The sequence below is a fragment of the Bubalus bubalis genome, chromosome 2 (assembly GCF_019923935.1).
Source record: "Bubalus bubalis isolate 160015118507 breed Murrah chromosome 2, NDDB_SH_1, whole genome shotgun sequence".
NCBI classification, from domain to species: Eukaryota; Metazoa; Chordata; class Mammalia; order Artiodactyla; family Bovidae; genus Bubalus; species Bubalus bubalis.
This window is the reverse complement of record NC_059158.1, coordinates 158,206,135-158,232,539: the sequence shown is the minus strand read 5'-3', so window position 1 is coordinate 158,232,539 and position 26,405 is coordinate 158,206,135. Positions and strand designations below refer to the sequence as shown.

The 26,405-nt window shown below is 54.0% G+C and overlaps 1 protein-coding gene across 8 annotated transcripts in view; it reads left to right on the top strand.

Moving 5' to 3' along the window:
* Positions 1 to 26,162, top strand: part of TNS1 (tensin 1) — a 219,627-nt gene extending 193,465 nt beyond the window's left edge. For 7 of the 8 annotated variants that reach the window (XM_044937778.2, XM_025278227.3, XM_044937779.2 and 4 more), the window contains 11 exons: positions 4,020 to 4,218; positions 7,597 to 8,663; positions 11,457 to 11,543; positions 12,616 to 12,747; positions 13,181 to 13,273; positions 14,213 to 14,290; positions 16,295 to 16,366; positions 16,620 to 16,788; positions 17,481 to 17,549; positions 18,050 to 18,082; positions 21,327 to 26,162. In XM_044937778.2, coding sequence (XP_044793713.2) covers positions 4,020 to 4,218; positions 7,597 to 8,663; positions 11,457 to 11,543; positions 12,616 to 12,747; positions 13,181 to 13,273; positions 14,213 to 14,290; positions 16,295 to 16,366; positions 16,620 to 16,788; positions 17,481 to 17,549; positions 18,050 to 18,082; positions 21,327 to 21,471 — 2,144 coding nt within the window. In that variant the 3' untranslated portion in view covers positions 21,472 to 26,162. The other variant, XM_044937783.2, reaches the window with a different exon arrangement.
* Positions 26,163 to 26,405: the final 243 nt, after the last annotated feature.

The window sequence follows — 26,405 nt, the reverse complement described above, 5'->3', positions numbered from 1 at the left end:
TTCCTGGTTTGGGCCTCGGAAGTTTTACTTCTTTCCTCTCTCCATCTGCGTGTCTTCATTTCACTCGGAGCAGGCAGGCCATTTCTCTCCAGGAAAAGAACCTTTTCTGCCAGGCAGAAAATGCACTTGAGGGTGTGGGTCAGGAGCTGACAGTGCCCCCAGCCTGGTGGGGCCAAGTCACTTAGCCTCCGGTCCAGCTGCTCTCAGCCTCCAACAGCCTCTTGGAATGGGTTTGGGCTCCTGGAATGTTCTGCATGAAGCACCCTCCTGGCCCCACATCTCCTGCCCTTCCGAGTCCCCGTTGCCTCTGGGTCTAGCTGCTCCAGGATTGGCGGAGAGGAGAAAACTGCAGGAGAGAGTGTGCAAAGGAGAGGGGGTAGCGGAAGGCAGACATCAGCAGGCAGCTGTGGGGCCACTGATAAACTGGCACTGGAGCTAGCAAGAAGGAACTAGGAGGGAATTTCTCATCTCCTGTCACTTGATCCAGGCTGGGCAGGTGGGTGTTCTCATTCCTATTTTACAGACGAGAGAACAGAGTCCCAGAAAGGTTCAGCAGCCTGTCCCCGGTCACCCTTCCAGTAAGTGAAAGACAGGGAGCTCACACGTTGTATGTTGTACTAAGGTGGGGAGGAGAGGAAAATGGGAAGAGATAGGGAACGGGGGTATTTTCAATATGGAATCTGAGTCTGAAAACTTGGGGGAAATGGACTATTTTGTCCTTCAAGGTTGGTTTTGAACAGTTATGAAGTTGGACTCAGAATCAAGTATCTTCCCAAAGGGTCCCTCCTGCTCTGGGCTCATGAGCAACAGAGATTGAGGGAGTCTCTATCCTGATTTGGTCCTGGGAGGTCAGGAAAGGGCAGCCAACCAAGAAAGAGGATGGAGAATAAAGTGACGGCAGGGCCAGGAGGGCTGGGTCTGAAATCCACAGGCTGGGAGCCCCTGAGCAAAGCCCCCAGGCTAGTTGGCCACCCAAACTCACAGAGCTGTTAACTGCAAACGTGGTGGGAACCGCTGTGGGTACTTCTCCCTGGATGAGTGGTCCTGTCTTCAAGTTCAGAGGCTGAGTCCTCTGAGAGCTCCTTTGTAAGCTGCTCTGTAGCTGAGGATCTGACGGGTGTGAGGACGGGGCTCCTGAGGCTGATGCTTTATGAATGTGCTTATCCTAAAGCCGTCTCAGGTTTTCTGATATCTCCAACTTTCTAACATACTGTCCCTTCAATGTTCTGTGCAAACTACACTCAGTCTCCTGACACTACGTTTGGGTCAAAAGCAGTTAGTGGGGACATGGCCTTGACTCCTGGTAAACAGGGCAGATGGGAGTCAGTGTCTGTGGTCCCAGGCCTGGCTCCGTCCTGACTCTGGGACGGGGTGGTGTGGGTGGCCTTACTTAGATTTTACCGATGGTAGAAGTGGTCTGTGTATTTGTTTTTTTTTTTTTTTTTTAATAGGATGGGGTGCTGATCCAATAACGTGAGCTGCTTACCCACTGTATGGGTCAGGTCTTGGCAGAAAACAGCTCATTCCAATGGGGCAACTGAAGAGGGTTTAATGGACTATTTAGATGGTCTGGGCAAACCAACGAGGGATGGTGAAGCACCTCCCCGGGTGCTCCTGAGCAGGAGGCGGGAGGCATCTGCACTCCAGGCCTGAAGAAACCAGGAGGAACTGGAGGAGAGGGCCCACCCCTGGAGCTGGTATCTTGGGTGGAGGATGCGGCCCTGGAACTTTGACCCTCTCTCCCCACCCACCTCCATCTTCTGTTAGTCCTGCCTACCAGCCAGCTGCCAAAGGCCAGGGCCCTCTGGAGCCCTGAGCCTGGGAGTCCGGGGGATGCTGTGAATAAAAGCTGGCCTGCAGGGACACAGAGCAGGCTGGGGGATGAATCCGGAGGACACGGCGGGTGGAGAGGGCCACAGACTTCAGCGCTCACCCTCGGGCATTTTAGCTTGAACTTTTTGGGGTCAGCAAGAATTCAAGGGAAGGAGAGAAACGAATGTGTGCCTCTTAGGTCTTAGTCACCGTGTACCTCTGTGGTGGAAGGAGCTAGGGGGCAGAGGGTAAAGGTCATGCGTCTACTAGTTTGTGAGACGGACACTCACTGAGGATTCACTGTGCGCCAGGCGCTGTGAGTACAGATCAGCAAGGAGCCTGGGGCAGCCAGGGGGAAGATGGATCCTCTTGCCACCTCTGGGTAGGAGAGAAGTGTGCTGGGCGCTGCGGGCACCAGCATGAAGCTGGGAACCTGGAGGCGTCCAGGTGGAATTTTCAGAGAGTGACCCCGGGAGGTGAGGGATGGGCCGGAAGGTAGGCTCTGGCCTTGGGTCTCAGCTGCCATTTCTGTGGGTGTGAGTTCCTTTCTGAGGGTCCCTTTCTGTCAGTTCGAGTTGCCCCAGGGTGTGGAGCCGGCTCCCCAAGGCTAAAGACACACTGAAATTCTCGATCCCCCTGATTTTCAGCTGGCGGGATGTGCAGGACCCAAGAGCAGGTCTGGGCCAGACCACGGGGTTCTTAGGCCAGTTCTGTCACCTGCTACTGTGTGGCCCAGACAGGATACTTACATTCTCCAAATTCTACTTTCCTCATGTAGTTGTTTGCTATTTCTGCTGTTATTGACAGTCTGTGGAGCTGGCTCTTCTCTGGCTGATGGACTGGAGCTCTGAGTAGCAGCAGCCAGCTCTGAGTGTCCCATGAGGCTTGGTGGCCCCTCTCTCAGCCACCCAGAGCCAGCACCGGGAGTCAGGAGACGGTAGCTATGGCCGCTGTGTGTTCTGGGGCAAATCGCTCCACCTCTCTGGGCTGGGGAGACATGTTACATCAGGAACCAGTAAACTATGGCCAAATCCTGTTTTTGGAAAGTTTTATCGTAACACAGCCATGCTCATTGCTTTACTGTAGCTGCTCTCGCAATAACAACAGTAGAATTGAGTAGCTGTGAGAGAGACTGTCTGGCCCCCTCCCTGCACCCCAGGGTTGCATGGACTCTGCCGTTCTTCCACTTCTCAGGCAGGTTTCAGTGGTTGCCCTAATTGTGGTGGGCATAGTGTTGGTGTGTGCTCAGGTCACGTCCCTCCTGGGACGTCCTCGGGAACGGTGCCAGATTTGGAGGTGGCAGGAACACCATCTGTCCCTGGAGAAGCCGAGAGTGTCCTGCTTCTTCTTCCTGTTTGATGGCGAGTTAGTTTGCATTGGTGGGGTAGAGGGGCTTGCGGAGGGGCTTCCAGAGGCCGAGATGGAGGGCAGTTGGGGGCAGCACGGCAGTGGGGCGGGTGGCACAGGAAACCTGGGTCTGGTTGGGCCTCCAGTCCCTTCACTCTCCTGGCCTCGGCACCTTCACCTGCACAGTGACCTCTCTGGCACTTGTCGCCCTTTCCCCCATCCAGCCTTCCTCTCGGGCCATTCTCAACACCAAGCGGGATAATGATGTCAGTCTCGGGAGGCATGCTAAGTGTGTCAGGCAAGGTGGATGGGTGTGTCTTGGCACGCAGGGCTGGGTGTGACTCACCCGCACAGCCCTGTTGCTAGGCCAGCAAGCCTGTTTCTGGACTCTGGGTGTGGGGTGGAGTGAGCATCCCGAGATGCAAGGCTGGGCTGGAGCTTGGGGTCCACGGAGAGCCCAGACCCCAGCAGTGCCTGGGGAGCCAAGAAGGGCCTGGGGACCTGGGTAGCAGGGTTGGGGAAGAAAAGCTCAGCTAGAGGGGCCACCAGTGAAGGAGAGTGTCCCAGCTCTAGGAAGGAGGACTCTGTGATGGCTGTATTCTGGGGTCCCTTTCTGGGAAGCTTCTCAGAACAAGGCTCTAGTTAAAGGTTCTTTGGGGGTTCTCACGGCTTGTCCATGATGCTGGAAAGAGGATGGACCTGGGCAGGCAGGAGCCCTAGAGACGTGCCCCTTGTCTGCTTGGCTGTCCTTTTGGAATTTCCTTCACAGGCTCTGGGGAGGTGGGTTCCCAGGGGTTGGGTGGGGTCCACATTGCACCCCCTGGATCCACGCTCAGTCCCTGTCCCCTTGCCCCTTCCAGAGCCCCGGAGCTACGTGGAGTCGGTGGTACGAACGGCGGTGGCTGGGCCCCGGACTCAGGAACCTGAGCCCAAGAGCTTTAGCGCCCCAGCTGCGCAGGCGTATGGCCATGAGACACCCCTGAGGATTGGGACCCTGGGAGGCTCCTTTGTCTCTCCTAGCCCCCTCTCCACCAGCAGCCCCATCCTCAGCGCTGACAGGTAAGTGGGGAGGAGAATCCAGGCCCGGGGCAGCACGGATGAGGCCTCCTGGATCCGATTAGGGCATGGACGGGCAGAAATCACATCCAGGGTGCTGCCCTTGGGAAACCATCTCATTGGGGTACATGGCAAGAGCACCCCCTGAGTGCCAACTCCCTGGGGAGAGTATGAAAATGAACAAGGCACAGTTCTTCCCTCAGATGTATTACTTTTGTTTTTATTTATTTATTGGCTGCACCATGCGGCATGCGGGAGCCTTACTTCCCCAGAGATCAAATCTGTGCCCCCTGCAGTGGAAGTGTGGAGTTGTGACCACTGGACCGCCAGGGAAGCCTCCTTTCCCCAAATTTAAAATCGAACAAGTAGAGTTACTATGTTGTGAGTGCTTCCCATTTGCCAGGCGTTTTGCTAAGTGCTTTCTATTTAAACCTCACAGCTATCCTACGAGGTAAATAGTAGTATTATTCCCACTTCTCAGAAGAGGAAACGGAAGCAGAGAGAGATTAAAGTAGTTTATTCAAGGTCCTACAGCTAAACAGTAGCAGAAATAGGATTCGGACCAAAGGTGTCTGGCTCCAGAGTCCACATCTCTATCCTACCCCCCCATCCCCCCCATCACAGAGCAGCAGTTAGAGGTGCTCAAAGCAGAGGTGTAAGCAAAGAGCTCTGAGCAAGAGGCCGTTATTTCTGGCTTAGTCTGCAGAGAGGGTCTCTGGGGGCTGGAAGTCCGGGAAGTATTTGTGCTAAGGCCAGGGGATGAGCAGGGGTTGAAAGGTGAAGGGGAGGGAGAGGGCCTTCACAGCACAGCAAGGACAGGACCTGGGTGTGGAGGTATTGGGCGTGGGGTCTGGGGGTCAGGTCACTGTGGGGTTAGAGGAGGGATGTCTTGGTGGGTGGGCGGCTGACATTTTAGGGAGTCAGACAGAGAGGAAAGCCAGAAACTTCCCAGAAAGGGAGGCTCCTGTATTTGGGGTACAGTGAGAAGCTGTTCGATTGGCGGGGTGGGGCATAGGCTTTATAATGGGGAGACAGGAAGATGACATAGGAGAGGGACTCTGAGATGAGCCCAGGTAGGGCACAGGGTGCCAGGTGGGGAGGAGGCCTGCACCAGCCAGAATTCCACCCCCCAGTAGGGGCGTCTGCCCCAACCATCCCTTCCCACGTCCACTCCCCTTCTCAGACTGGGTCCCCACGAGTCTGGAAACTATCCAGCCGTGTGCTCCCCGACCCAGGCTGGGGCGGGAGGTTCGGGTGAGCAGAGGCAGTTTTCTTCTGGACTCTAAGAATCTGAAACTTCAAACCAAGCACACACCCCGAGCCCACCTGGCCCCCTCCCCAGCCTCTTAAGGGCTCCACTTGGGGAAAGGTCTGCCTCTGGGCAGGAGCTACGTTCTTCTTTTAAAGGAGAGGAGAGTTTCCTCACCTCTCGCCCCCCTTGCTGATATCCAAGAAGTCCTGACATTAGGGAGTTTTCACTTTTTCTCGCTCAAATTCCTCCCGCAGTAAGATTCAGGAAGCCAGCTCCTCCTCCAGGATTAATCACCCAAAATGCCATTTCCGTGTCCCCATCTCCTCCCTCCCCCCATTTTCTCAGAATCCAGGTTATTCTGTACCGAAGTGGTGTTTCATTCTGGCCTCTTCTGGGATGTGTGGTAGACTTTGTCCTGGCCTGGCCCCGACCTTCTCCCTGCCCTTGGCTCTTGCCTGGCCCTCCCACCTCACATTACCCTGGGGACCTGAGCTTAACTGACCCAACCCAGGGTGGGGCCAGCCAGCCTCCAAACTCCTTCTAGTCTGCGGCTGCAGGCTTTGGTGCATCGGCTTATGTCAGGACCCTTCCACCCCGCTGCCCCACTGGCAGCCCCCACCCAAGGGCTCCTTGTGCGAGCCTGCCTGCTGCCTCCCTGCACCCAATGTGCACGGTCCCTGAGAACCTTTGTCTCTGCTGTCATGTCACTGAGGAAGTTTGGGTCTGGAAGGAATCAGAGTCATCTAACCCACCTGCCTCATTTTCTGTGTTGTTGTTCAGTTGCTAAGTCATGTCTGATTCTTTGTGACCCCATGGACTGGAGCGTGCCAGGCTTCCCAGTCCTTCACCATCCCCCAGAGTTAGCTCAAACTCCTGTCTATGGAGTCAGTGATGTCATCCAACCATCTTATCCTTTGTCACCCACTTCTCCTGCCCTCAATCTTTCCCAGCATCAGGGTCTTTTCCAATGAGTTGGCTCTTCGCATCAGGTGGCCAAAGTATTGGCGCTTCAACTTCATCATCAGTCTTTCCAATGAATATTCAGGGTTGATTTCCTGTAGGATTGACTGGTTTGATCTCCTTGCAGTCCAAGGGACTCTCAAGAGTCTTCTCCAGCACCACAGTTTGAAAACATCAATTGAGAAAACTTTAAAAAACAGAATCCAGGTTTCCCAAACGTACAGGCCATTTCCTGTACTCCTGTATGGACTTGTACTTAATTTCAGAGGAAAACCTTTGTGGCCATTCTCCCAGGTACAGTGCCCTCTGAACTGAATTTCATCGGTCTTAGAATTGAGAGTGACTTCTGAGCTCATCTAATCTAATCTCCCAGTGGAGGAAATTTCCTCCACAGCATTCAAATTAAGAGGTTGGTCAGCCTCTGCTTAAATGCTCCTAATGATGGGAGTCTCAATGGCATGTAATGCAGCCCGCTCCATTAGTGGCCAGATCCAATGGCTAGAAAGCAGATCCTATAATGAGCTGAAATCTCCTGCTATGAGACTTCTTCATCTTTGTTGTTGTTTTTTTTTTTTTTTGGAGCTACCCAGGAATGGATGCTCAGTTACACTCTCAGCGTGTAAATGTCAACTCACCTGGGGAAAGTGAGTCAGGGGAAGATGCTTCCAGGAGGACCAGGGTCCAAGTGGTTTAACTCCCTCTCCATTGTTCAGTTTCTATGATGCTGGAAGGGGCAACAGGACAGCCACCTTCAGTTTTGATAGCAGAGATCTTGCTCTGACCTGTGGTTGAGCAGTCAGTGTGATGCTTGAGGGTACGAGGGCTTTGGAATCCGACACTGCTGAGTTGAGATCCTGGTCTTTTGTGAGCTGTGTGGCTGTGAGCCTATTGCTTAACCTCTCTGAGTCTCAGTTTCATCTTCTGACATCTTGAATGTAGGGTGACGTTCAAAAGCCTTGACTTTTCTGTTCATGTGAGAGGAGCTAAGGACAGGGAAGCCTGGCATGCCGCAGTCCATGCAGTCACAAGCAGTCAGATATGACTGAATGACTGGACAACAAAGTGATTGAAGGGAGGGCTGAAGCTTCTCTGAAAGCCTGTCCTTCATTAAATGCTGCCTGCTGACATCTGACCTGCCCATGTCTCTCTCTCTCTCTCTCTCTCTCTAGCACTTCAGTGGGGAGTTTCCCATCCGGGGAGAGCAGCGACCAGGGCGTGCGAACACCTACCCAGCCTCTGCTGGATTCTGGCTTCCGCTCCGGCAGCCTGGGCCAGCCGAGTCCTTTGGCTCAGAGAAACTACCAGAGCTCTTCTCCTCTCCCAACTGCAGGCAGCAGCTACAGCAGCCCCGACTACTCACTGCAGCAGTTCAGCTCCCCAGAAGGCCAGGCCCGGTCTCAGTTCAGTGTGGCCAGTGTCCACACAGTGCCTGGGAGCCCCCAGGCACGGCACAGGACAGTGGGCACCAACACACCCCCGAGCCCTGGCTTTGGCCGTCGGGCTGTGAACCCCAGCCTGGCTGCCCCCAGCAGCCCCAGTTTGAGCCACCGCCAGGTGATGGGTCCACTGGGAACCGGTTTCCATGGTAACACGGGCTCCAGCCCCCAGAGCAGTGCAGCAACCACTCCGGGAAGCCCCAGTCTGGGTCGCCATCCTGGGGCCCACCAGGTTTCCAACCTCCATAGCAATGTGGTCACCGCTCCCGGGAGCCCCAGCCTGGGCCGGCACCCCGGGGCCCACCAAGGCACCCTGGCCTCCAATCTCCATAGCAATGCAGTAGCCAGCCCCGGAAGCCCCAGCCTAGGCCGTCACTTGGGAGGGTCTGGATCTGTGGTTCCCGGCAGCCCCAGCTTGGACCGGCACGTGCCCTACGGTGGCTATTCCACCCCTGAGGACCGGAGACCCACGCTGTCCCGGCAGAGCAGTGCCTCAGGCTACCAGGCTCCTTCCACGCCCTCCTTCCCCGTGTCCCCCGCCTACTACCCTGGCCTGAGCAGCCCCGCCACCTCCCCGTCGCCTGATTCGGCAGCTTTCCGACAAGGGAGCCCCACCCCGGCCTTGCCGGAGAAGCGGAGGATGTCCATGGGCGACCGAGCGGGCAGCCTCCCCAACTACGCCACCGTCAACGGGAAGGTGTCCTCCTCTCCGGTCGCCAGTGGCATGTCCAGTCCCAGCGGGGGCAGCACCGTCTCCTTCTCCCACACTCTGCCCGACTTCTCCAAGTACTCCATGCCAGGTGTGCCTCCTTCCCCTCCACCTCTCTTGCTGGCAGATGACTCCCGCCAGTCAGGCGCTCTGTCCCCATCTCTGTTCTGACATCTCCTTGGCAGACAGCCTTGGGTGGGTCACTGACTTCGGGTCCTCAGGTGTGTTAGCCGTGTCATAGGAGTTGGAGCTGTGCTCAGAGCAGATGTGCTGTAGTCGTGGCAGCTGTGGGGGCGGGGATGTGGGTGTGACGGTGCCTCTGATGGCCCTGCTGTTCCGATTATCATCAGCATCTTCACAGCCACCGCCCCTTGCTGAACACGCGCTCTGGGCCAGGCTCTGAGCCATGGTCTATCTTGTCAGTTTTCATGGCCCCCTAGCAAAGTGGGTGTTCGTACCTCCATTTTACACATGAGCAAAGTGAGCCTTGGAGAAGTTCAATCATTTGTCCAGGGTCCCACAGTTAATAAATGGTTTAGCATCCAGACCCTTATGACCCTAAAACATGTGCTCTTAAAACCCAATTGGAGCTGTCTTACTGCCTTGTCTTGATAGTTTCTGTAATTTAGTGTATCCTTGAAAATATGGCTTCCAAGCCTGGACCACCCGCCCCCCGCCCCACTTTTTACCAGCCCATAGCACTGTTCCCGCCGTTTGATCCCCACTTTGCACACATCACTTATAATAGATCTGGCAGCCAGATGAGATATGGGAAAAGGCCAAGGGTTAAGCATTTTTACTGGAGTCTCATTTCTACCAGCTCGGCTTAACAGAAGCCGCGCAGGTTTACACGCTGAATTCTTCACTTATCACCAGAACTGGGCATCTTTAGCCGTCACTTAGAGGGCTTGTTATCTAAATGAAAAGGTCAAGGCTTCAGCTGATCTGCATCTTTTCAGCCAGATCTCCAATCTGACTTTGTCCAGAGTGACCCCAGAGTTCTGGGGCATTCGAGGAAGATGTAGAATGCAGCAGGCAGCCTGGGATGGGCCCAGCTGCCCAGAGTCTCCGTGTCACTCCCAGGTCCTGCCCTGCGCCTGCCAAGTGACACTGCACGACCTCGCTTCCTGCTGCCCACCAGAGACATCTGGTTCCCAGCCCCAGTTCTTGGAGGATGCAAAACTTCTAGTAGTTGGGACATTTCCTGTTTCCCACCATCTTCCTTGCTTAAAATAGCCATGGGAGTCAACACAGGAAGGCACATGGGGCTGCAGCCGCCTCTGACAGCTCATTAGACAGGCAGCAGCAGCCCTGGGGCCTGGGACTCTGGAGCAGAGAGAGGCAGCTTGCAGAGCTGTGGGGCCCAGCTGCCTAGCCCAGAGGCCCTGCTCTGTGCACAGCTGCCAGGAAAAGGAGCTGACCTTCCCCCTGCTGTCCTCCAGAGACAGATCCCAGAAGCCTAACAGAATGTAAATAACAAGGTAAATTGACGGGACATGCAGCCCAGCTCTCATCTCTGGTCTGTGCCCTGAACTTTTTATAGCACTGTGAGCACAGGGTCCTCTGCTTCAGCCCCTCCCTAGAGAAAGGAGAGGAAACCTACAGATCTGGAATATTCCTTTTTCCCCTCTTCCCCCATCCTCCGTTTTGTTTCCTTTGCTGTCAGAAAATGAAGGAAGAGGTTGGTAAGAGTCCCACATGTCCTCATTCCCAGCCAGGAACATACGATGTAGCTGACCTGAACTGGCTATTGTGTCTTCTTACCTGAAAACATCTAATGAAAGCCTTTTAAGGACCATCTGTGTGACTTGGGCAAGTCTCTCCCCTTCCAGGAACCTCACATTCCTCACTTGTAAAGTTAAGCAGTTGGATCCGATGCTTTCTCTCCAGAACATCCCACGAAAGCATCTGTAGTCTGCAAAGGGTCTGGTGTGGGAAATGTCTACCAGAGAAGTGGGGTGCGTGACACTCGGTAGACAGCTTCTTAGTTCCAGGCCAACCCTTCCTCTGTTTATCCCAGGCAGGACAGGAGTGATCATTTTGTTCTAAATGAGATTTTCCATATGGGGAGTGAGGAGGGGCTTGGAGAAAGTGGACAGAAATGTGTTTTTTTTTCTCTCATCCTCAAGGTTGTTATGATGAAGTGGAGAAATTGAGCCCATGGAGAAAGGGATTAAAAGGTGGGAGAGAAGCTTCAGGAAGGATTTAGTCTGACTGTTCTAGAGAAAGGGCGAGGTGGGCTGGAGCAGGACTGTCACTGGCTGGGGGAAGATACTGTTCAGGCTTTTCAGCAGGAGGACAGCTGTGTGACCCACAGTGGTTGTTGGGAGATGGGGGAGGATGAGAAAGCAGCTCGAGGCCCCTTCCAGCAATGCTCTGACGAGGTCTGAGCAGATCATCTTCCTGTGTTAGTTTCCTAGGTCAGCCATGACAGAGGACCACAAACTTGGTGACTTAAGACAGCACAAGTTGATTCTGTCAATGTAGCTGAGCTGGGAAGTCTAAAGTCAAGGTGTTGGCAGGATTGGCTCCATCTGGAGACCCTGAGGGAGACTCTGTTCCAGGCTTTTCTCTTTGCTCCTCATGGTGGGTGGCAGTCTTGGGGTCCGTTGGCTTGTAGACACGTCTCCCCAGTCTCTTCCTCCATCTTCCCATGATGCTCTCCCCTTCGTCTCCCTTCCTCTTTTTTTTTATTACGACATAAGTCATATTGGATTGGGGTCCACTCTAATCTGGCATGACTGCATCTTAACTTGGTTACATCTGCAAAGACTATTTCCAAATAAAGTTCCATTCACAGGTCCTGGGGGTTAGGATTCTAACATATCTTTTTGGGGGGACAGAGATGGAGACTCATAACACCTCCTGTCCTCTCCTTCTTTAGACAACAGTCCTGAGACGCGGGCTAAAGTGAAGTTTGTCCAAGACACTTCCAAGTATTGGTACAAGCCTGAGATCTCCAGAGAACAGGGTGAGTGTTGGGCGATACTGAAGGTCCTGGGGTCCATCCGAGGTCACACTGGCTGCTGCCCATCTTGTCTTCCTTGGGCAAGGGATATAAGCAGACTCACTCCTCTCTGCAGTAGGTGGTGGTCACAGAGAGGAACTGGCCCCAAAGTTAGACAGTAGGAGGCACCTTCCCAAGGCCAAGGGCAGGGAGCAGGAGCTGTGGTTGTAGCTAGTTCCTTAAAAGCGGCAAAGTCTTGATTTTCCAGGGCAAAATGAAAAGGCTGGCTGAGATCATATGGAACCTTAGCCCTCCATCTGCATGCTGTGGGAGATTTCTGCACATTTTATAGAAAAACATAGTTGGGGCTGTGGAGATGGAGATGAGAGGCATCAGCTCCTATGAAAAGTCTGTGCGGATGTAGGGCAGAGTGACTTCTAGCCACGGGTCAGATCCGGGCTGCTGCTTGTTTCCATAAACAGTTTTCTTGCAACGTCGTATGCTCAGTCACTCAGTCATGTCAGACTCTTTGCAACCCTGTGGACTGTAGCCTGCTAGGCTCCTTTGTCCACGGGATTTTCCAGGCCAGAATCCTGGAATGGGTTGCCATTTCCTCCTCCATGGGATCTTCCCGACCCAGGGATCGAACCTGCATCTCCTGTGTTGCAAGCGGATTCTTTACCTGCTGAGTCATTAGGGAAGCCCCATCTATCTGATTACTCACTGACTGGGCTGCTTTTGTGCTGTGATGGCAGCCATGAATAGTTGCAGCCAACACTGCATGGCCTGCAAAGCCTGAAATATTGACTTTCTGGCTCTTTACAGAAAAATTTTGCTGACTCTAGTGTAGGAGGACCCTTAGGAGTGTTTGCATTTTAACTTTAGGGACTCTCCTCTCACCTGAGAAAGAATGAGATTTGAGGCCTGATAAGACTTAAGTGAAGTTTTTGTTGTTCAGTCACTTTGCGACCCCATGGACTGCAGCACACTAGCCTCCCTGTCCCTTACCATCTCCCAGAGTTTGCCCCAGTTCATGTCCACTGAATTGGTGAAACCAGTGCATCAGTTTCTCATTTCTTCTTCTCTCCTGATTTAGCCATCGCCCTCCTTAAGGACCAGGAGCCAGGGGCTTTCATCATCCGTGACAGCCACTCCTTCCGAGGAGCCTATGGGCTGGCCATGAAGGTGTCTTCGCCCCCTCCGACCATCATGCAACAGAATAAAAAAGGTAAAGCTTGTCCAGCGGGGCTCAGGACCAGGGGGTCCCTACAGTCTCTTTAGGTCCTGATTGGTTAGAAGGACCAGGGTTGGGAGTAGGGATGTGGGCGGGGGCACGGGTAGGATGGGGTGTGCAGGTCTTCTAGTTCTCATGGGAGCTGGTCCCTGCTAGTCGGACTCTTCAGAAAGATGGTTCTTGAGCTTGGTGATGACTGGGGTCAGAGAACAGGGGAGCAAGATGACTGGAACCCTGTGACTGAGTTTCCTTGAGAGGCGGGCTAGCAGTGGTGATCTCTCCATCCCAGGGCTCTGGCCATATTATTGCTGTGAACCTTTCTCCATCACAGCCTCACTCACTGGAGAAGTTGGGAAGTGGTGTTGGGAGGTGGTAGGGGGGATGCCATGAGCAGTGACCTATCTGCATTTCTTTCTCTTTGTCCCAGGGGACATGACCCACGAGCTCGTGAGACACTTCCTGATAGAGACCGGCCCCAGAGGAGTCAAGCTCAAGGGCTGCCCCAACGAGCCAAACTTCGGTGAGCCATGCCTGCCTCCGTCCCCACTGTCTCAGGCCCGTCCCGGCTTCCCTGCTGCAGCTTCTATCTTGTCACCCTTGTCATAGACGCAGCAGGGAAATGCACCGTGACTTCCTTCCTCTGTTCTGTGGTACCTTCACTCTGCCAAATTCCTTTCTGTTTTTGTCCTGCCCCACGGGGACCTGTTAATGTGATCAGTGGAATAACAACTATAACAAAGGCTGCCATGTGAAAGCCATGATGCGTGCTAAGTCGCTTCAGTTGTGTCCAACTCTTTGCAACCCCATGGACTGTAGCCTGTCAGGCTCTTCTCTCTGTGGGATTCTCCAGGCAAGAATACTGGAGTGGGCTGCCACGCCCTCCTCCAGGGGATCTTCCCGACCCAGGGATCGAACCTGCGTCACTTACGTCTCCTGCATTGGCAGGCGGGTTCTTTACCACTAGTGCCACCTGGGAAGCTGAAAGCCACCTTAGGTACTTTATACCACTTCTGGTCTCCTGACCATCCTGTGTGGTAGGTGTCATGGTCCCATTTCACACACGAGGAAACTGAGGTTCGTCGGAGTTAGACTTACCAGGGACACACCTCTTGTAAGTTCCTGAGTGTGGGTTTGATCCCGCCATCCTCTGACACTTCTGCTACGCTCTCCTGAGAGGGGCCCTGGCAGCGGGAGGGACGTAGGACGGATGCTGGGTGTAGCTGTCAATAAAGGAAAGCTGTAGGGTACCCTTCTGATGCCCAGAGTGAGCCTTTAGAATCTTCCTCCTTGGATCTTGCTAACCAAGAGAGAGTGAAGTTTCAGCTTTGTGGGTGGGATGAGGGAGAGGTAGTAAAGAAGTGGAAGATTATGGATGGTGGGGTGGGGTGGGTGGGCTGATCCTAGTGCCTGCGACCTGCTCCCAATAACACAGCCTCTGCGGGGCTGTCTCTCTCTGCAGGATCTCTCTCTGCCCTGGTCTACCAGCACTCCATTATCCCGCTGGCCCTGCCCTGCAAGCTGGTCATTCCAAACCGAGGTAGGAACCTGAGACTCCTCGCCCTCGAAGCGCACCCTTGCGCTGGCCTCCTCTGCGTCTCAGCCCCCAGCCAGCTGCTCCAGAACGTGGGCCAGGCTTGGAGGAAACGGGTCATGCTGCCAATCTGGGGAAACTCGAAACCACTCTCTGCTTTATTTTTTCTAATAAAAAAAGAAGAGAAAGTTCACTTAAAAGCTTAATTCCAGAAACATACATAATTGACTTGCCAGATTGTTCTGGAAACTTCTCTGGAGGTTTTAAGAATTCATCCCTGTGTCCTCAGAAGTAAGCCTCATCCCAGGGGAGGCGCTAGAAGCAGGAAACAGCCGTCGGGGGAGGACCGTGTTCGGCAGAGGAGATGGGCATCAGTGGGCAGGGCCGAGGAAGGGGGAGGGGAGGGCAGAAGTAGAACATGGGGCGTCCAGGTGTCTGAGTGGAGACGGAAACGTACACTCGAGGGATCGCTTAGAGGAAGAGGTGGCTGCACTGTGTGTGGCTTGGGAAGGAAAGAGGAAGCCTAAGATGTCCCTGAAGTTTCTGGTTTGCATGGCCAGGAGGGACGTGGGGCTGATGGGAGGAGCCAGCTCTCTTGACTGTGGGAAGTAAACATGGAACCCAAGAGCCTCCAGACATACAGGGCGAGAATTTGAGTGACACTGGGGCCGCCGAAGGAGATTTTTAGTTTCTCTCAGAGAGGTGCCTCATCCTCGGAGGAGGGCCGATGGACACCCCAAACTCTTCAACGACACAGGCTTCCTTCATGCAGCCCCAGGTACGTGGGGCTCCCATGAGGGGAAAGGAATATGCCTGGTCATGAACTTGAGCTCCAGGAACCAGTAACTGGGGTGTCTTCTCCCCATGCTGTCTGTCCAGTAATGGAATATTCAGAATTGTGCCTGGGACTTGCTTTCAGTCTCTCTTGGAGCTCCTGGGGTTATGTCCACACTTAAAATCTCCAATATTATTTGGCGATTTCTGTGTATTGAATCCAATTCATTGAATTATTAATGATAATTGACTACTGTTATTAACTTAAAAGTTCAAATATTATTTAAATAGTCCCATTAAACACATGATTTAGACACTAATTAAATTGTATTTCTAAGGAATTTACCAAAGTAACTTAACAATTATATAACTGCTATTTATTTATATCATGTAAACCAGTGGTTCTCATAATATGGTCCCCAGAGAAGCAGCATCAGCACCCCTGGGAGCTTGTTAAAAATGTAGATATTCTCGAGCCCCAGCTAATTAGAAACTCTGGGGTGGGGCCCAGAAATGCATGTTTTAACAAACCTGTATACCAAAGTCTAGGAAATGCTGGCATAAAGTGCTTGCTAAGCTGCTTCAGTTGTGTTGGACTCTTTGCAGCCCTATGGACTGTAGCCCACCAGGCTCCTCTGTGCCTGGGATTCTCCAGGCAAGAATACTGGAGTGGGTTGTCATGCCCTCCTCCAGGGGATCTTCCCAACCCAGGGACTGAACTCCCATCTCTTATGCCTCCTGTGTTGGCAGGCAGGTTCTTTACCACTAGCACCACCGTACTCAGTTCTTATTACTGTTGAAATTATAGTTGTGCTGCCTTATGGTTTAATGAATTAGAGTGTTTACTAGTCTACACAGAGACATGTTGATGCAAAGCAACCATATTATTGGCCACTTGAAGGCTTGCTTTTTGTTAATTAGGGACTAACACCGTTGATGGAGCATCTGAAAAACCCAGTGAGTGGGTATTCTCATCTTCACCTCTGTTTTGTAGATAGCTGATAATTGCCTGACCCTGGTTCTGTGGGACCCCAGAGCTCCCAACCAGGGTACTGAGTTCTTAGAGCAATTGCCGCACGTTCACACTGGACACATGTGCCGACTGGCAGGGCTGGTTATGAGAAGCAGTATCTGTTGCGTGAAGTATTTGCAGAGCTAGCCTGAGGCCTGGCCAACCCTGTGCTTCTTTCCAGCTCTGGGGTTTTAATTACCAGCTGAATTAAATTTTTGTCTCAGACCCCACAGATGAATCGAAAGATAGCTCGGGCCCTGCCAACTCAACCAGTGACCTGCTGAAGCAAGGGGCAGGTGAGTGGGCACCCCAGATGGGATCCCTGCCCAGACCTTTGCTCCCCCTGGCCCTGGACCCTCCTGCAGGTGCAGGCTGGATGTCTCTCCTAGACCCAGAGGTCACCAGGCAGTCCACATTTTTGTGTGTGATGCCTTGGTCCAAGGCTGGTCTGAAATTCATCTGCTGCCTTCTCCCTGAAAAGAGGACCTGGGGATGGCCCCCACCCACTTTGGCCCCCGTGACTCCTCCTTGGGTGGGTTTTTTCCCCAGCCTGCAACGTGCTCTTCGTCAACTCTGTGGACATGGAGTCACTCACTGGGCCACAGGCCATCTCCAAAGCCATTTCTGAGACCCTGGCTGCTGACCCCACACCAGCTGCCACCATCGTTCACTTCAAAGTTTCTGCCCAGGGAATTACACTGACTGACAACCAGAGAAAGTAAGACTCTTCTACTTGCTTCTATGTTGGGCAACCCCACCGCCTTGTGACCCGTCTGTCCATACATGTATCAACCTGCTCACCAGCTGATTCATCCCTTCTGCCCATCTAACCACTTATCCATCCACTCATTCACCCATCCATCTACCTGCCCACCCATCCATCCGCTTGCTCACCCACTCACTAATTGATCTTTCCATTCCTGCATCCATTCATCCTCCATCCATCTTCCCCACCCATTTTTTCCCTTCATTCGTCTCCCCCATCTATCTATCCATCTGTTTATCCATTCATTCATTCATTCTTCCTTCCTTCTATAAACATGCCTGCATTGACCATATAGCTATAAATACAACTGGTAAAAGTCTCTGCTTTCTGGAGCAGAGACCCTTTCTCTCATGTTTTTTCCCCAGGTCCTTTTCTTCCTCCTCTAGGGCCCATTTCTCATTCCTCAAGGCCAGTTTCTTCCTTCTTTTCCTAGTCTCTAGCATTTGAGACACGTTTCTATGACACATCTCTCTGTCCCTGTGCATTGCTTTATGTCCCCAAGGGGAGTAGCCCAGGCCATCGTGCTCATCAGGGAGAGGTTGTGTCGACCTGTGACAGCCACAGGTGGTGGCCTGGCCTGCAGTGGGGGGCGGGGAAGAGCAGGCACTTCAGCGCTTACTGTTTATCTGATGCGTGTGCCACAGGCTCTTCTTCAGGCGACACTACCCCCTCAACACCGTGACCTTCTGTGACCTGGATCCACAGGAAAGGAAGTAAGTCTCTGTGGACACCTGCCCTCCCAGACATCTCTCCAACCCTGGAAGTCTGTGTGTGTGCATCCATGTGTGTGTGTGTACATGTGTGAGTGTGTGCACATGTGTGTGTATGCACTCGTGTGTGCTGCAAGTGTAAGGGTGTGCATTCTTGGCTCAATTTGGAGATCTGCCCATGTCTATGGGACCGTGAGTGGCGTGGCTGTGTTGGCATCTTTTAGCATTTTCCCCCACAAATTTGAAGCCCCTCCTGGGGACTCAAATGCCTGCTTCCACCTCTCTGACTTGGAGCCGCTTCCCTCTGCATGCTGGGGACAGCTCCCTGGGAAGCAGGCCACAGTGCTCGCTCCATCGCTCCACTGTGAACACCCTCCCTCTGTGTTGTCTTTAGGGACCCTGGTCCCAGGCACCGGGGCTCTGTCTTCCCCAGGGGTCTGGGCGCTGGGGCTGGGCTCTGAGGGGAAGTGGTGGTTTACGCTGTGTCCTCATTCTCTCCCTAGGTGGACGAAGACGGAGGGAGGTGCCCCTGCTAAGTAAGTGTCCTTCTCCCCCACCTGGCTGGCAGGTTGTTATGCTCCCTGGCTCAGGGGGAGGTGGGTGTGGGAGCAGGTTAAACTCCAGGACCAGGGGGCAAGCAAAAGGTGGCTCTGGAGAAAAGTTGGCCCAGGCAGCCAGGTCTGTGACCTCCTGCCTGGGGCTGAAGGCCCAGCCTCCCGCCTTGTCCCCGTCCTGCTCCCAGAACCAGACCAGCAGGGGCTGAGGAAGGGAATCGAAAACCCAGAGTTTTATTGGGAGGTGATGGCAGTGGGGCAGGGGTTGTTTAAACAATCTTTTCTAACACAATCCTGGCTTCCTTGACTCCCATTCCTGCTTTCCTGGGGGACTAGGCCTCCTCATCGGACCGCACGAGTCCGGGAGGTCTGAATTCCTTCCAGAATTCCAGGGATGGCCTTGTGGCCCTTTGGTTAATTTCCCATCCATTTCAGCATTTGTAAGTGTTTCCAGGGAACTCAGCCCTTGGAAAATTCAGACCAACCAGGAGGCTGGCTCTGCCCTTGGGTGCCTGATGTTGGCACAGTAGATGAGAGAAGTGTATAAACAGGCTAAGGTGCTGCGGCGATTTTCATACTGTGTTCCAAGGAGCTCGAGGTTCCTTGGGTGTAACTGGGCTGCTTGAAGGGAGGAAAAACCCTGCTGTGATTTACGGTTATTTATCAGCATGAATCAGAGTTTTTCTCAGTAAAACAAAACAAAGCATGGGAATAAGCTGGCTACTAAAGCTGACGTAAGGCTCACTGAGGTCTGTAATTCCACCTTGCACTTTGTCAGGCATATCCAGATAGCCCCGTTTTTTCTGATTGATTTTATCATAGGTCCATGTTAGGCTGTTGAGTTGTTACATTTATAGCCATAAATACTGTTGTCACCTTTACATATCCAGACTTCATATAAGATTGGCTTTAGAGAAAGGAAACTTTCACTGTTAAAAAAAAAGAAAATTACAACCACTGCTGAACGAGGCATGTCAGGAGGGGACGGCTCACATCTGTGGTATCATGAGGCAGAGTGCTTCCAGGCAGGGAGAGATTTGGGGAAAAGTGTTAGTAGCTTGATTGTGTCAGATTCTCTGAGACCCTATGGACTGTACCCTGCCAGCTTCCTCTCTCCATGGGATTCTCCAGCAAGAATACTGGAGTGGGTTGCCGTGCCTGCCTCCAAGGGGATCTTCCCAACCCAGGGACTGAACCCATGTTTCTTACATCTCCTGCCTCCTGTATTGGCAGATGGGTTATTTTACCACCAGCGCCACCTGGGGAAAGAACCTGTATTTAAAAACAGGTCTTATAAGATGGGTAGAAATGGGTGCAGCGGGTAGGAGAGAGCTGCTTTCATGGGGATGGGAAAGGGAAGCCACCAGACTGCAAGCTCCTGAGGGCAGGACTGTGTCTACTGCATAAAGAAAGAAATGAAAAGATGGAGGCAGAGAGATGGAGAGTGAGGAGGAGGCCCAGTGAGGTCGCCATGGTCCAACTGAGTAGAACTGACCAGCATTGGCATGATGAATCTCCCTCTGGGGGTGTCCAGAGGGGCCGTGAGGGATGGAGGAGACCTCTCCTGGCCCATGGTCACATACAGCTGCAAGGAGGCCCTGATGTCCAGTTCCTCTCGAAGCTTGCCTCCTTTCTGTCTCAGCCACCTCTGAGACTCACAGAGTTATTAGGGTCTTTGAGTCCCTTCTGCCAGTAAGGAGGCCAGAGCTCTCTGTTTGAAGGGTCTTATCCTTACTCACTGCTGGGCCCTGCGAGTGGGAGATGGGTCAGGGGCTGAAGCAGGTTGGTCCCAGGTCTGGAAATTCTTTATTTAAAAGCAGGTTTTGTGTGGGGCTTCCTTATGACTCACCCTTGCTGAGGCCCAGGAGAGCTCAGGGCTGGACCAGGGTGAGGCCAGAGAGATGCCCCGGGCCCCACATTTAAGGAGGTGCTTCCTCTCGGGTGCTTGTCATGCCCCTCTCTGCCTTTGGGGCTGAGGTTTCTTGCCTGCATCCACTCCTCCAAGCAGAGAAAGAGCTTGGGATACAGTTGAGTTGGCCCAGGGACCTATGGAGCTGAAATAAACACCAGGGAGGGCAGGTGGGCAGTGTTCAGGCCTGAGAGGTTGACCGGTTTTCATCTTGGCAGAAGCGAGCTGGGGTTGGCTCGCTGTCACGCGGGCAGCTCGGAGCCCTCTGCCCTCGTCTCCCTCCACTGCACCGAGGAGCGCCCCCACCCCCTCACCCCTGCAAGGCTGGGAAGGGGCTCTGGATGTGGTCCACAGGCCCAACCTTCCCCGCCTCCTGTGCAGATGATCACCCCAGGCCTCTGAGCTGATTGGGTTGATTCAGCCCCTGAAACACATTTGGGAAGAGCAAAGCTGTGGGAAGCCCCTTGTGTGTGTATGTGTGTGTTACACACGCATGTGTGCACGGGATGGCAAACCAGACCCAGCCTGGCTAATTTTAGCTGCTGTGTCCAGTCCTGGGCGAGGGGTTTCCATTGGAATCCCCAGCTGTCCTGATTTCCCCATCCAGCTCTAATTAGCAACGTGCCTACTGGGAGGGGACTTGAGCTCACATTCTGTTCTCTGCGCTCGTATTTTTAACTCTGTTTTGCAAAGAGAGAATGCTCGGTCACTCCAGTCCTAGTGTGGGGAGTCGGGGTTGGGGAACAGGTGTGGGGTCCCGCCCCCTTCCCATTCTCTGGAGCACAGGAGAAATGTGTGTGTGTGTACGTGTGTGTGTATGTGGTGGGGGACAGTGGCCTCTCGTCCTTTGGTCTCCCTGACCCTCTGTGGTGTCTGAGGACGAGCTCTCTGACAGGCAGATGGCGTTTTGTTTATGTGTTGTGTGTAAGAACAGTCGGCCAGGGGTGTGGCAGGGACGGGCCGAGAGAAGCCGGTTTAGGAATGTTCCGTTTTATTTTTGGCATCATCCCCACCTCTTGCTGTCTGGTCTTGTTGCTCGTTTGCCTCCAGTGCCTCCTCCTTCTCCTCGCCTACCCCCTGCCAGGGAATTTCTGCTGACCCTGAACAAGTGACATGCCATCTCCAGTGCTGGTTCCCTTGCTGGTGAAGGGAAGAGAGGGTTTCTTATGTGCATCACCCTCAGTGCCCAGTGCTTGGGGAGGTGGGGAAAGACGGGGAAGGGAGCAGGGAGGAGCCTGCTCCCCGGGGTGCCTCTCCAAGGCCTGGGGCTCCTCTCGCTCCCCACTCACACCTGTTACCTGTCTCCTGCCCCTGCAGGCTCTTCGGTTTTGTGGCCCGGAAACAGGGCAGCGCCACGGACAATGCCTGCCACCTCTTTGCTGAGCTTGACCCCAACCAGCCGGCCTCCGCCATCGTCAGCTTTGTCTCCAAGGTCATGCTGAGTGCCGGCCAGAAGAGATGAGCCCCCGCCACCCCTTGCCCAGGGCCAGGGCAGTGGGGATGGGGCATGTGGGGAGGGGACCCATAAATCCTGACCATCCTTGAATCCAGAAGGAGGACTTTGGGCCATTTTGGAGAAGGAGAGAAGAAAGTGTCATGTGGGGAGAGGGAAGTGAATTGAGCGGGGAGGGGGAGAGAGAGAGGAAGAAAGAAAGAGATGGAGGAGAATAACTCAGATTCCCCTGGGGAGATGGATACTGCGAAACCCCCAGAGCCTCCAAAACTCACCAGGTCCACCAAAGTCCCCCTCCACCCTCTGATGGAGCTCCTTGGGGGAGACAGGACTGATCTCCTTGGAGACCCACATTTTGAATGAAAATGGAAAAGCTCTTCCTCCCTAACCCAACTGCTTTACAAGGAGAAATCCCGTGGAGAATCTTTCTCTGGCCACCTCTGGGGTAGATCACCAAACCAAAAAGAGCCCGCATGGGACGTCCAGCGGCAGAACTTTTGCTTCTGAAAGTATGTCAGACTCCAGGCACCTAAGGTCTCTTTGCTCTGCCTCCGATGTACAGTTTGTGGGTGTGTTTATGGGGTGTATATATGGCCACACCCACATCCTCACTCACTGATTTCTGTTTGCCTCTCAGCTAGAATTATAAACAGGTATACATGTCCCCTGTGTTTGCACACACATGTGCACAGCGTCCAAAGAAAGAAAGAGTAGGGGTGGGTTGACAGGGCAGCAAGGAGGGGGCATAAGTCCCCTTTCCCAGGGGCACCCAGCATTGTAGATCATGGACTTTCCTGGTCCCTGGACCTGCTCTAACAGCCTTTGGGGCCGCCAGCCCCTTCTCCTCAGCAGAGACCCCCACGGAGTGGGGCTGGCCACGCTGCAGCATTCCTCCTGACCTGCCGGCACCTGGAGGCTGGGGCGTTGGTTTGAGAAGATGAGGACAGATGTGTCCAGGGCTTTGGGGAAAAGACCCCTCAGGAAGGGTGGCTGCCCAGCTCGGGGAGCCTTTCCCGAGGCATGTGGCCCAGCCTCGGGGCAGGCAGGGGGCTCCCATCGCTCCCAGTCCTCAGCCTCTTCTTCTCTTTCGTGCCCCAGATCAGCCATTCTCAGATGTGCCCCGTGTTCAGGATGCCGTTAGGGTGCTGGGGAGCGAGCCTTCCTGACCTGCCCTGCCCTGTCCTGCGGGGTCCCCATGTTGGGGCTCATCCCGGGACCTGCTTCTAGAAGCCCTGCTTGGCGAGACCCAGGGAAGACCCCTGTAGTTCCTGTGCCCCCTCTGTAAGGGTTTAGGGGTCTGATTTTGCTGGGCTGTCCAGGGGAGCTGGCCAGAGCTCTGGGGGCTGCTCGCTGCATACCACATGGCCTGCTCTGATACCAAAGCCTTGCTCCTGACCCTTCTCCCTTGTTTCTCCCCCAAAGCCCGGCTGCCGTGGACCAGAGGGCAGAAGGCACACATTTAGGTCAAAGGGCCGAGAGTCCAGCTGGGCAACTGGGGACCCCCTGACCACCACCCAAGCTCTCTAAGCCGGATGGAAAAATCCACCAGGACTTCATCCTTGAGTAGCTTCTTAAGCCTCTGGGTTCCCTAGAGAGAGGCACTGTACTGATATATAAATATATATAATATATATGTGAGACATAGTGACAGAATCTGTAAGCTAATAAAATATAAGAAAAGGTTAAAAAAAAAAGAATAGGCAAATTGACAAGAAGTATTTATTATTTTCCCATACTGCTTTGTTACCTCCCCAGCATAATCTGATCCCCGTCCCTCTCTGTACTCTAAGCAAAGCCTGAAAGGTCAGGGCCTTCATCCTTGGAGCAATCGGGGGTCTCCTTGACCAGGCCTTGGCCTTCCCTAGACTCTGATGGAGGCTCAGCGGAGAGGGGGTGCACGCGTTTCACCCCCTTCATCCCTTCTCATTTTTGGCAAGCCCAGGCCCGGCTATCAGACCCCAGAGATGCGGGGGGCGCTGCTCGCCTCCTTGCGGGCCCTGCAAGGGCAGGTGCGTGAGCCTGCAGGGACACGGGTGTGCGTGGTGGGCGTGGGTGACGTGTGCATCTTGTAGTTTTTCTTTTCCAAGAAGCTGTATCTGTGTGGACGTTCTGTTTCAGGGAGTTGGAAAGGAGAGTGTCTGAAGATGGTGGGGAGCAGCCCCCCCCCCACTTTCCAAAGATGGAAACCTTGTTCTTGGTGACCGAGTTTCATCCCAGGGGCTCCTCCTCCTGAGGCCTTCAAGCCAGACACCCCGATTTCCCCTTTCATTCCCTACCTAACCCCAACTCTTTTCCCAGACAGAAGAAGATATTCCCACCTACTTCCTTTGTAAATCTCCCACTGGACTGCCCGGGAACTCTTTCCTCCTGGTCTGGATGGCCGGGCGGAGCATCAGACCCCTCACACGTGCTTTTCCACCGCCCACCAGCAGCCCACCACCAGGCACGACCAGCCAGACCCCACCCCACTCAGGCCTGAACCGTGTGCGACTCTGGGAAGGCCCCAGGAGATGCTGGAAAGCCGATCCACCCCCTGCCCCACAGGCTTCTGGAAGGAGCCAGTTTCCTAGCATGTGTGCTGTCCAGAAGAACGATGGGGAAGGATTACCCCAGTCTCCACCGCAGCTTCATCTGTGGGTCAGACAGCGCTTGGGAAGACACCGTAACCCTCTGTGTCTCACAGGTTAGGCCCGTGCACCCTGCACATGTGCACACAACATGCACGCACACACACACACACACACACACCATAGCATTGCAGTATGTTCTTGCCAAAGATTTCCTTTAAAAGAAAGCACTTTTAATGATTATTGTTATTATTGTGTAAATGTTTATCCTTTTTTCTCCCCACTCCTCCCTCTCAGTCTTCCTTGCTGTTGTTTATTGTTGAATCTGTTCGTCAGCCAGGAGAGTGCCCCTTCTGGTCTTGAAAGTGGGCTGGGGAGTGGGGGATGGGAAAGGGGCTGGGAGGCGTAGGCAGGAGGCCCTAGTCAGCATGGGAGGCAGGGACAGAGACCCCAGGCAGGCTGGGGCTGCAGCCCCAGGCCCAGCCTGCATCTTGCTGTGCAGCCAGGCCTCTGAGGCAGTCGGGGCCTCGCCGTAGCTGCCCTGTATGGTATCTGGTGGGGGAGGGGGTGGGGCAGGGAAGTGACAGCCCTCCCGTTCAGCAGGGACAGAGGCCCAGCCAGGTTCAGGCGGCCCTTCCCAGATGGAGCCAGAGGGGAGGACTGGGCATGGGAACAGGGGAGAGGTGACCTCGGAGGGGAAGTGGGGAGGAAGGAAGCTGCTGGATGGAGCCCCAGGGGTGAGCGATGCCCCTGACCTGCGATTGTGGTGTTCTGGCTGCCCCTCCTTCAGCCAGGTGTTTCAGGGACGAAGACTTTGTGTCCTAGATTTGGGAAAGGCCCTTTGACCCCACAGTAGTTCCAGATGCTTGTGGACTGCCAGGATTCCTTCTCCCCTGGCAGGGTTTAGAGGGATCCCTGGGTGTGTCAGAGATGGACAGGATAGGGGTGGGGGCCCCGTGGTTGCGTGACTATACGGGAGAGCTGGTGGAACAGATGTGATTCTCTGAAAGGGGGTCCCAGGAGGGAGATGAGCTGGGCATTCTTCTGCCCACTCAGATGGGCCGAGCAGAGGTTGGGCAGACCCCCCCACACCACCCAGGGGTCTGTGGACAAGTCTGTACCTAGACCGCTGTCTCTGCTCCCCCTTCCTGCATTGCCACCAGCTCTGCTTCCAGGGCCCTCTCCCCTGCTTTGGTCTTTTCCAGCTTCAGAGTCTGGGGGAATCAAGGAGGCCAATGTCTTTTCTAAGGGCATCCTGCTGCCTCTGCATCTCCCCACCCTTGGGGTCCTGGGAGAGGCTGGGGTGGGCAGCATCCTGGGGCCACTCTTCACCCGGGTCCAGGCCCTGGCATCCTGAGACTGGAGTGCCCTGGCCAGTGGTAACACAGAAAGTGTGTGCGCGCGTGTGCAAGTGTGGGTGTGTGTGTGTGCGCGTATTTTGCTTGTCTCTTTAGGGAACTTAGGAGTTGGGTTGGAGGTGGTGGGCAATGGGATGTCAAGTTCACTACCACCCAGTGGCGAGAGGAATCCGGAGGCAAGGCTTGCAGGGTCCCCCGACAGGGGGAATCTCAGTGTCAGTGGCGAAGGGGATCAGCCACACAGCGGTGCTCCTCTGTCCTCAGATGGCCGAAATTTTGGGGGGCCTCTGTTTACTTCCCACACCTGGGCGCTTCCCAGCGGCAAGGTTAATTGTAGAAGGACCGCCCACTTTTGTTTCTAATCAGTGTTCAGCAGCCGGAGACTCTCCTGTGTGCCCACATGTGGTTCGTGTCTGTGTGAGAGAGAGCATGTGTGTGCGGGCATGCTGGTTCCCCACCTCTCTCCTCTCTGACATGCCATTCAAAACAGATGTAAGGAAATCCTTACCCCCACTCCTGCCCCTGCCTCCCAGACCCTCTGCGGGAAAAACCCAGCATCCTCCCATTCCCCTGGCTGTGTATTTATATAGATGGAAATATACTTTCTATTTTGTATCTTTGTGCCTGTAACCTCTGTCACCTTGTATAAACCCTGATGTACGCTACTTATCCTGGATATGAATGTATTGTACACTGAAGCTGTTTCACTCCTGTACAGCTGCTCTCTTTGCGATCCATTGTATGGCTTTATAAATGATAAAGTGAAAGAAAAATCTCTGTGTTGTTAACTAGCTCTGTTGTTGGGAAAGGGGCTCTGTTGCGCTTCCAGTGGGCAAAAGAGTGTCCCACTCAGGCTCCGGGCCTGTGGTGGGCTTCAGGGATGCTGCTGGGGGACGACTCACCCCAAGTTCTCCCAAAACTTCCCCACCAGCCAGGTCTTGGGTCTGATTACAATGAGTTTTTCAGACTCTCAGCTAGAAGAGAAACTCAACTCAAACTGATTTAAGGGAAAAAAGGT